Source organism: Mustela putorius, unplaced genomic scaffold (genome assembly GCF_011764305.1).
Source record: "Mustela putorius furo isolate JIRA1106 unplaced genomic scaffold, ASM1176430v1.1 tig00003932_pilon_pilon_pilon:0A:0A, whole genome shotgun sequence".
Classification (NCBI taxonomy): Eukaryota; Metazoa; Chordata; class Mammalia; order Carnivora; family Mustelidae; genus Mustela; species Mustela putorius.
Window position 1 is genome coordinate 7844301 of NW_025422077.1, and position 9832 is coordinate 7854132.

At 51.4% G+C, this 9832-nt stretch overlaps 1 protein-coding gene across 1 annotated transcript; it reads left to right on the plus strand.

Annotated features, from left to right (window-relative positions):
• The first annotated feature begins 268 nt into the window (after positions 1-268).
• Positions 269-2498, plus strand: HELT (helt bHLH transcription factor). The gene is made up of 4 exons (XM_045069460.1): positions 269-495; positions 837-1038; positions 1160-1316; positions 1752-2498. Exons 1-4 carry the CDS (start codon positions 374-376, stop codon positions 2249-2251), a joined length of 981 nt encoding a protein of 326 aa, XP_044925395.1. The 5' UTR covers positions 269-373; the 3' UTR covers positions 2252-2498.
• The last annotated feature ends 7334 nt before the right edge of the window (positions 2499-9832 follow it).

Genomic DNA, 9832 nt, shown 5'->3' on the forward strand with positions numbered 1-9832 from the left:
GCCTCCTTTTCCCGCCTGGGCTGTTGCCATGCAAATGTTATTCCCCCGCCGATCACGTGTCCTTTGAAGGGCCACGTGGATTAACAAAGCTGATCTGCCCCCAGCTCGCCCCCCTCGGCTGCTAATTTTTTTTTTTTTTAACTTCTTTAAAACTGATCTTGAATGCATACATCCCCCAAACGCAGCTCCCCTAATCCTATGGAATAATTCAACTCGTGAATGCACTTGGAGCCCTAGATGACCGCTTTATAAGGCAGTCCCTCGGAGTTGGGAGGCGGCAGTCTACCTGGGACACTCGAGGAAGCACACGAGGCGGAAAGTGGACGGGTGACTCTCGCGCCACCGCCTCTCCCGAGGGCGCGTACTGACCAGGATGTCAGACAAGCTCAAGGAACGCAAAGTGAGTCGGCTGAACCCAGGCGGCCCTTGCGCCCTGGTGGTGGGGGCGTCTGACTCCCCCAGCTGCCACCTGGCTGGACAGACGGCAGGGATGCGGCACGCGGGACTCTCGTGCGGAGGAACCTTGAGTGGTTTGAGTAGGGAATGAGGTTAGAGAGAGGAAACTCTTTAACTGAGGAGGAGCCCACGCCGAGGCTGGTGGCCACCTCCCCAGTGCCCTGGCGCTCAGCTTGACGGCGTGGCCCGGCCGGGTAGGGCGGCCCGGCCGGGTAGGGCAGCTGGAAGAGGAGCGCACCAGCCTGCGCGTGGGAGGGCAGAGCTCATTTAACCCTTATGTGGAGGGGCAGGGACCCCTTGGGGGGGGTCCCCTGGGCAGCTTTGCGGGCTGGGGAGACGGTTGACACGCAGCTACAGCCATGCCTTTGACGACTCCCTAGGCAACACTATCCTAAACGTACAAACCTCTGTTCGCAGAGAACCCCCGTTTCCCACAAAGTGATAGAAAAGCGGAGGAGGGACCGGATTAACCGCTGCTTGAACGAGCTGGGCAAGACTGTGCCCATGGCCCTGGCGAAGCAGGTAATGTCAGAGGCCGAGCTTGCACAGCCAGGCGCTGGGGATCCTCCGCTGCCACTCTCGGCAGGGATGCAGCGGGTCTGGAGACTCTGGGGGCCCGAGCGCCCGGTGAGCCCCAGGCGACCCTCTGCGCAGGTCCACTGCGGCGCCCTGCTCACTGCTCCAGATAAAGCCGCGCATCCAGACTGCTGGGGTCGGCTTGAGCCTGCGGGGTAGCTGCGAGGAGCCCTTCCTCCTTTTGCAGAGTTCCGGGAAGCTGGAGAAGGCGGAGATCCTGGAGATGACCGTTCAGTACCTGAGAGCCCTGCACTCGGCTGATTTTCCTCGGGGAAGGGAAAAAGGTGGGCGCGGGTTGGGCAAAGGGGAACCTGGGCAGGGAGAGTTCGCCGCATAGAGACATGGGGGTGGCAGTGGGGAAGGCCTGCAGGAGAGGTCTCCACTCTGGATGCGGCCAAGGGTGGGGGGCGAGGTTCTACGTAAGCAAGGGGGCGGGGGTTTCTGGGGATGCTGGATCCGTCGCCTGCTCTCAGGTGGGAAGGGTGGGGTCTGGTTCTTAAGGAGAAGGAGGTCGTTTGCTTGTGCTTTTCTGGCCTCCAGACTGGGGTAGGAGAGGACAAGCATCAAATGGGAACTCTGGCCAAAAAACAAAAAACAAAAAACAAAAAAACCGTGACGGGAGGAAGGTGCCTGGCACACATGTCGGGCTCCCGGTGGGGAAGGGGCTGCTCATGGTTTGTTTTTGTTTTTCCTTTCTGCGGGTTTACTGGCCCCTCCAGCAGAACTGCTAACGGAGTTCGCCAACTACTTCCACTACGGCTACCACGAGTGCATGAAGAACCTGGTGCATTACCTCACCACCGTGGAGCGGATGGAGACCAAGGACACCAAGTACGCGCGCATCCTCGCCTTCTTGCAGTCCAAAGCCCGCTTGGGCGCCGAGCCCGCCTTCCAGCCGCTAGGTTCGCTCCCGGAGCCGGATTTCTCCTATCAGCTACACCCAGCCGGGCCCGAACTCGCGGGCCACAGCCCCGGGGAGGCTTCCGTGTTCCCGCAGGGTGCTGCCCCCGGGCCCTTCCCTTGGCCGCACAGCACCGCCCGCAGCCCGGCACTGCCCTACCTGCCCAGCGCGCCCGTCCCGCTCCCGAGCCCTGCGCAACAGCACAGCCCCTTCCTAGCGCCAGTGCAGGGGCTGGACCGGCACTACCTCAACCTGATCGGCCACGCCCACCCCAACGCCCTCAACCTGCACCCCTCCCAGCACCCCCCGGTGCTCTGACGCTGCCTCGCCGGCCAGATTTCCCCAAGCTTCGGGCTCTGCTTAGGAGAAATACTGTATATTGTACAGGTGTAAATATTGTGCCAACAAAAAACTGGGTGGGAGAAAGCCAAGAGCAAATTAGTCTCCTGGAGGATCTCCCCCCTGCCAATAAACAATTTCTGATAAAGACCCAAGAGATGGATTTCTTTGTTACCGTCTGTTCCTTCACAACCACGCTTGGAGGTGTCGAGGGCGCGAGTCTGATAGGGCCAAGGTGATGATCTTCAGGACGTGGGGGTAGGGGGCGCCGCGGGGTCTGAGGAGGAGGGAGGAAAGTCTAAATAGAGCCTCGTTTCGGGGCGGGAAGTCGTGGCTCCCTCAGGACTCCAGACCCGCACGCGACAGGTGCGCACCTTGGGCATTTGCCTCGGAGCAGGACGCGCGCGAAGAAATAGGTCCATGACTCTCGGAAAATGCAAACCGAGGACCCGCCCCAAACTGGCTTTAGCGGACTTACGCCAGCTGCGACCCGGTCGCCCTTCCTACCGCGAGACAAGGCCGGGGGTCGCGCGCGCAGTACGCGCGGGCTGGCCTGGAGAGCGGCGCAGCTCAGACCCCCGGGATGCGGGACTCTTTACGCCCGTAACACGTCTCTGAAAAACAGAATAGGGAGAGGAAGTAACTTCTGAGCCTTGGATCAAAAACAACATACGGCGAAGTTTGTTACTTTAGGATGACAACTACTGGGCGCCGCCGGAGGGTTCAGGGAAGCTGGCCTTGCCTTTTTGCGCACAGATCAGCTCAGCTTCAGGGACTCTAGGCAACCGAGTGAAGAGCCGGCAGCGATCGAGTCCAGAGACGCACTCCGCGGGGGGCTGCTGCCTCGGCAGACCCCCCACCATCCACCGCTGGATGGGGTCCGGACGCTGGGCGGTCTGTCCAGGTTCACAGGCCCGGTTAGAAAAAGGCCCCCTTTCCCCCCTTGCCGAGAGAGGGAGGCTGGATTTTAACCTTCTGCTCAACCCAGAACGTCGTGAGGAAAATTTTCAGGGCCCAGAGGAGAGACTGCCAGTGATCTTTAGGAGATTAGGGTTTTCAGTTCCAACCGGATCTGCGCCCTACCCACAACACAGCGATACATTTGAAATAGCAAACCAAAATGTTTTTCTAAAGGCCCCAATAGCAAAACGAGCCTGCTATTGTAGGGTAAAATGAACAAGGTATCCAAGCTGCTAGGCTGATGGGTTTGCGGCGATTGGAGAATTTTTTTCCTTCATTGATTTTTTCCCCCTTTGTTCCTGTATTTCCTTTTTTTGTTCCCTAGCTCCGATACCCTTTAAATAAATAATTCGAAATCATGTAGCATGTTTTCCTGTTTCCAGAGGCCATCTAACCGAACTACAATGACTTGTCTTCTCCCAGATTAGCTGGAGGACAATAAATTAACTTATTCCATTTCTGCGGACAGGGTTTAAGGGAGCTCAGACCGGAGACTATTCACTGAGGTCATGGAATAGATGACCTGTAATTTGTAAACCATCAAACCTGATTGATACAGAGACAGGCGGGGGGGGGGGGGGGGGGAGGGAGGAAAGAAAGAAAGAAAAGAAAACAAACAAAAAATAAACCGTCTTCATTACTTTGCCCATAAAGTGAAATTTAAAAGCGCATGGAGGGGGCACGGGAAATCGATAAACTTTAGAAAAGTTCTTGCAAGTAAGGAGTTCTTGTCCTAATATCTACTCCACGTCACTACAATACTGATCTATAAAATGTGAGATGAAAATACCTTGTCCCCTTTCGAACTAAGAGAGCAGGAGCCTGAAAGCAAATGTCAGGCCAGGAGGCCTTCTGGATCACAAACATACATTGCGCAGTATGGGATGGAAGTGAATTATGCAGAAATGGGAGAATGCATGGTGCCTATTATTGGAACACATGTCTTACACCCATTTTCATCAGCGCTGGATACAGAATATGAAGAAGGCCTTTCAGGCTTTTTTTTCTCTGAGCATTAAGCCAATCTGAATTCCCTTTGGCAGTGAAGCATTAAAGATATAGTGTTACCCTGGAAATATAAATTATTAATATATTCAGCATTTTTGTCACTTCTCAACTGTTAACCAAATTAGACAAAACTTTCTTTTACTAAGTAGATTTTCTCTTTGGGATTAGCTTTGGGAATGCACAGGGCCACCACAGTAAAAACTTTGGTCATTTACATATAATTTTGCAAACTTCCACTGGCCCATGACAGTCTTTGTACCTCAAATGTTGGTATTCTTGATTTTTTTTTTCTTTCTCATTTAACTGTGGAGGATAAAACCCTGCTTTGGATTTACAATGACTTTAGGATAAAAGTCTCCCTCCCCTTTCTCTTCCTCCCTCTTTCTCTCTCTCTGTGTGTGTGTGTGTGTGTGTGTCTGTGTGTGTCTGTGTGCGTGTGTGTTGTGTCTTTTTCAGAAACCTTCATCTCAAGTTCCAATTCTCCAGGCTTGGCCAAAAGTCAAACTTGGAATAGTCTGACTTTGCAAAAGATTAAAAATGTCACTCCAAAATGGAATCGATTCAAATCAGATTGTGACTTTAAAGTGTTCTTTCCTGCACTTTCTCTGACAACACATTACTCCCAGCCTCCCAGTCCCAAACCCCCACCTCCTCCCCCCTCTGTCTGAGTCTCTTATGCCCAATCCCTCCACTCTTTCTTTTAAGTAAGTTGTATAGTAATGGTTTCCAAGAGAGGCTCAACCAAACCCAGAAATAACAAAAAACAAAAAACAGTGGGTTTGGCTGGAGGTGACCCATTGTGATGCCTCTGAAAGGGGCAACCTCTTGTTTCTTGGGCTTCATCCTTGAGTGGGCAAGAATAAAAATAATCATCCCCATGAAATCAAAGGTTTTCTCCAGAGGCTTGAGGAACAAAGCTGATGGCTGGTGCTCTGGGTCGGTCCCTGTGGCTCTGTAGGGCCAGAAGTAGGAGCTTCTAGGCTCTCCAGCCGCCCCTGCCGAGAGGGTGGTAATACAGAGCTCACTTGTGCTTCCAAGCGTTATTGAACAAACACAGTCCACGTATCCATGGGGGCCCTCCAATCTGGGCTGCTACATACCCGGCACAGAAGCTGGAGGAGCAGCTCTGTCTTCACTGGCCCCACAAAAGTATGGCATTCCTAGGAACATGGTAATGCGTGTCTGCATACAGTAACACGCCAAGAAGAATAAGGCAACGTGCAGCATTTAGTAGGTGCTCAATAAACATTTGGGGAGTGACTAAATGAAGTGCCTAACAGTGTTGAGCCTTTTGGAATTCTTCATCTGCCCTAGACCTCTTGTTTCTGGCCCCGAGACCCCTCCTAGAAACCAGAAATCACTGGTAGAGGCAACTGGAAACACATGGTATAACCTCCAAACATTCTGAGGGTCGTCAGGCATAGCAATGGCTCTGCCTTTGCCTAGAAATTCTACCTGTGGTCTGGCAGCAGGAGGTGGTGCTTGGCCTGCTTGGTGAAGGCTATTAACTCTTGCTGAGGGCCCAGCTAAATGCAGACCCCAAATCCAGGGTTTGAACTCAGAACTAACCTGATGGGGTTCTGATCCTTTCATACGAGAAAGATCCAAGACTGGACTGAGCCAGATTCTACCCTCTTTTCTGCATCATTAGTTGTTCAGAGTGTGGCTTCTGGAGCCAGACTACCTGGATTCGCATTCCAGCTCTGCTGCACATGAGCTGTGTGCCTTCGGACAAATGACTAAGCTTCAATATGTCTGTTTCATCATCTGTAAAATAGAGATATTAAAAATGCATATACCTCCTACAGGTTGCTAGGAGGATTAAGTGAACTGGTACATTCCAAGAACTCTAGACAGTGTCTGGCCCACAGTGAATGTTCAAGAGATGTTAGCTACTGTAATAATAATTATCTAGTACTCCATCCTTTCTCCCAAAGAATCAAACCTTGGGGGGCGCCTGGGTGGCTCAGTGGGTTAAGCCGCTGCCTTCAGCTCAGGTCATGATCTCAGGGTCCTGGGATCGAGTCCCGCGTCGGGCTCTCTGCTCAGCAGGGAGCCTGCTTCCTTCTCTCTCTCTCTGCCTGCCTCTCAGTGTACTTGTAATTTCTCTCTGTCAAATAAATAAATAAATAAATAGAATAGAATAGAATAGAATAGAATCAAACCTTGGGGCTACCTCAAGATAAAAAGTAAAATGTCGAGGCAATCATTAAAAATACATGAATCAGGGCACCTGGGTGGCTCAGTCATTAAGTGTCTGCCTTTGGCTCAGGTCATGATCCCAGGGTCCTGGGATGGTAGAGAGCCTGCTTCTTCCTCTCCCACTCCCCCTGCTCGTGTTCCCTCTTTCACTGTGTCTCTATCTCTGTCAAATAAATAAATAAAATCTTAAAAAAGAAAATCTGACCCCCCCCCAAACAAATCTTAAACCTCCATTTAGGGCAAGTGGGGATAGGGAGCTCTAATTCCAGCACATAGTCAATTTGAGGGCTGTGGGCCCTTCTCCCAGCTGTGACTGTTACTCGGAGCCCCCCGATAACCTTGGAGTACCATGTCTCACACTCTCCCCTGCACAGAAAGCTGGCCTTGTGTTATCCTACAACAGTTCTTGTACCTGCATTCCCACGTTCTCGCTCCAATTACACATCAGTGCCTGTCTGGAGCCCATCGTTGTTTGGAACATGGGGTACACAAATAAACAAATGCAATATTCCTTACATACACTCTCTAATGCAGCTTTCTGCTCTTCTCAGCATCTCCCCCCACCCCTGCACTCTCCCCACACAAGCCCTTCATCTGTCCTCCTCTTCCCCTGTCCGCTCCACTGCTGGCTCCAGGCTCCACCCCTGATGCAGGTGAAGGCTAAGCCCTGGAGGGACCCTGCCCCAAGTGCTCATTCCCCTGCTGTCTTGGCCTTCAGTCCTCATTCTCCGCCCTTTTCGGATTGCTTGTCCTGCTATCTACTTCTCCAGGGGCCAGGGGCCTGGCTTAAGAATGTGTCTTAAGAATGTGACTTAAGAATATGTGTCCCCTGTGTGGAAGGGACATCCCTGGAGGAATCCTTCTGACACCCCTAGCGCTCCCTTCCTGGTTTGCAGCTGTCAAGGGCGGTCCGTGCTCGGGAGCTGGGCCCAGGCACCCAGCTGGCCACAGAAGCCCTTTCTCTCTCTGGCTGCCAACCTGCCCACAGGGAGCAAGCAAGCATCCCTACTAGGCTGGATGGCAGATTTCTAGCTCTTCCTGTACTTCTTCTGGATAAGTTTAAGGTCAAGTGTTGCAAGCCCACCTCTTCATCCTCGGATCAGTAACAAAATAGACATTTTTATCTCCACCTGACACCTACATCTGTGTCTCAAATGATTCAGAGCACAGCGAGGAGGGGGGGGAAAAAGACTAATTAATCAGATAGCCTGAAACCCCAGAACCTGGGGGTCTACACGTGTGCAGCTAGGAAGGTAGATACACACATATGCCCCTGTGCATCGGCCACGCCGACCCCGGAGCGCATGCGTGTGTGTGCACAGGATGTCTGCTTGGGTACACGAGTGTGCACGTGGACGGGCAAACTGGAGCCAGAGGAAAGAGCCACCCACTGAAGAGAATGGCTGGGTGAGAACTCGAGGGACCCAGCTATTTCTGGTTGGCTTGGCAGATAAGCAGCAGCCGTGACGAAGGTCTGCACACCTGTTCCGTGATAAACTTTGCCAAGCCCTCGCACCGTGGGAAGAGCTGAAGCAAAGCAGGAGAGAGGCAGTAGGCGGTGTGGTGCCAGTGGGGGCCTGGGAGAGAGCAGGAAAGTCACCGAAGCCACAGAAAAGGGGGGTGGGAAATGGAGCAGGAACTCTGCACTGAGCTGCAGAGCAAAAAGGACCCCAAGAGAGCTGGGAACCTGCGCGCCTTGTAATTTCTCTATTCCTGACAGGCCTCATTTATAAGGTGTAGCTTAGAGGCAAGAGTCAATGAAAATCTAAGAGGGGCACCTGGGTGGCTCAGTGGGTTAAGCCTCTGCCTTCGGCTCAGGTCATGATCTCAGGGTCCTGGGATCGAGTCCCGCATCAGGCTCTCTGCTCAGTGGGGAGCCTGCTTCCCTTTCTCTCTCTCTGCCTGCCTCTCCGACTACTTGTGATTTCTGTCAAATAAATAAATAAAATATTAAAAAAAATGAAAATCTAATAGTTAAAACTTTATAAATATGATGAAACTTTTTAAATCCAGTATTTCTCTTGCAAGTTTTGACAAAATGAAAGTCCCTCCCCTCTATCACTGTTTTGTTATTTTAGGTCCATCAGTAAAGGTCTTTCTTTCTTTTTTTTCTTTTCTTTTCTTTTTTAAAGATTTTATTTATTTATTTGAGAGAGCAAGCGAGCAAGAGAGAGAAAGCATGACTAGGGAAAGAGGCAGAAGGAGAGGAAGAAGCAAACTGCCCACTGAGGGGGGAGTCAGATGTGGGGCTCAATCCAGAGACTCCAGGATCATGACCTGAGCAGAAGGCAGATGCTTAACAGACTGAGCCACCCAGGGGCCCTAGAGGTCTTCTGCAATAGAAGAGTTTCATTTCTACTCACTAAACACTAGGACTTCATTTTCTTTTTTCTTTCTTTCTTTTCTTTTCTTTTTTTTTCCAGGATTTTATTTATTTATTTGACAGACAGAGATCACATACTAGGCAGAGAAACAGAGAGAGAGAGATGGGAAGCAGGCTCCCTGCTGAGCAGAGAGCCCAATGCGGGGCTCAATCCCAGGACCCTGAGATCATGATCTAAGCCGAAGGCAGAGGCTTAACCCACTGAGCCACCCAGGCGCCTCAGGACTTCATTTTCTACATAAACAGGATTCCTGTTTCATATGTATGTCTGAATATAAAACTGTGACCTAGTCCCGTTGCTTTCCAAATACAACCTAAAATGTACTTAGTGAAGAAAAAGAAATGCTAGAGGGTAGCCACGGGGAGAACGCACACAGGCCATGGGACTACAAGGTACAACACGGCTCTGTACTTCTGGGATGTATTCTGTCCCACTTAGATGTCCAAGCCACAACTGCAGCCCATACAGCCTCCGCAAAACTGGGGGGAAGTCGGGGAAGACAGTTCTGGACACTTAGAGAAGTTGTTCTGGAAAAAGTCAAATTGCAGGGAGGGTCATTTGCAAATGTATATTCTGGCCACGAGCCACCAACAATAAATTGGTGGAAGCGTGAAGAGTCCCTGATCTCACAGACCCTTCCTCCTCTGACATCCAGTTAAGAGGGAGGTAGACAGGAATACATCGGAACCTCATCTGAACTGTAGCACAGCTCAGTCAGAAGGACCCGAGCAACATGGGTGTTGTCGAATTAGAGCTGAATTGTACCTGTTCTGACCCCGAGCCCCGGGCCAATGATGGCTCGAACATGTGCGCTGACCCGAGGCTATAGGGGTGGGACAGGGGGAGGCATTTCATGGGTGTATCGGTAATTTCAGAGGGACAGTGCTGGTTCAGAGTGAAACATTTCTTCGAATGCAATTAAAAACTGAAAGAGAAATTTTAGGCATTCTAAAACTACTGAAAGTTGGATGGTGTTATCTGCTTTCTTGGTAGGAAAGGAACACTG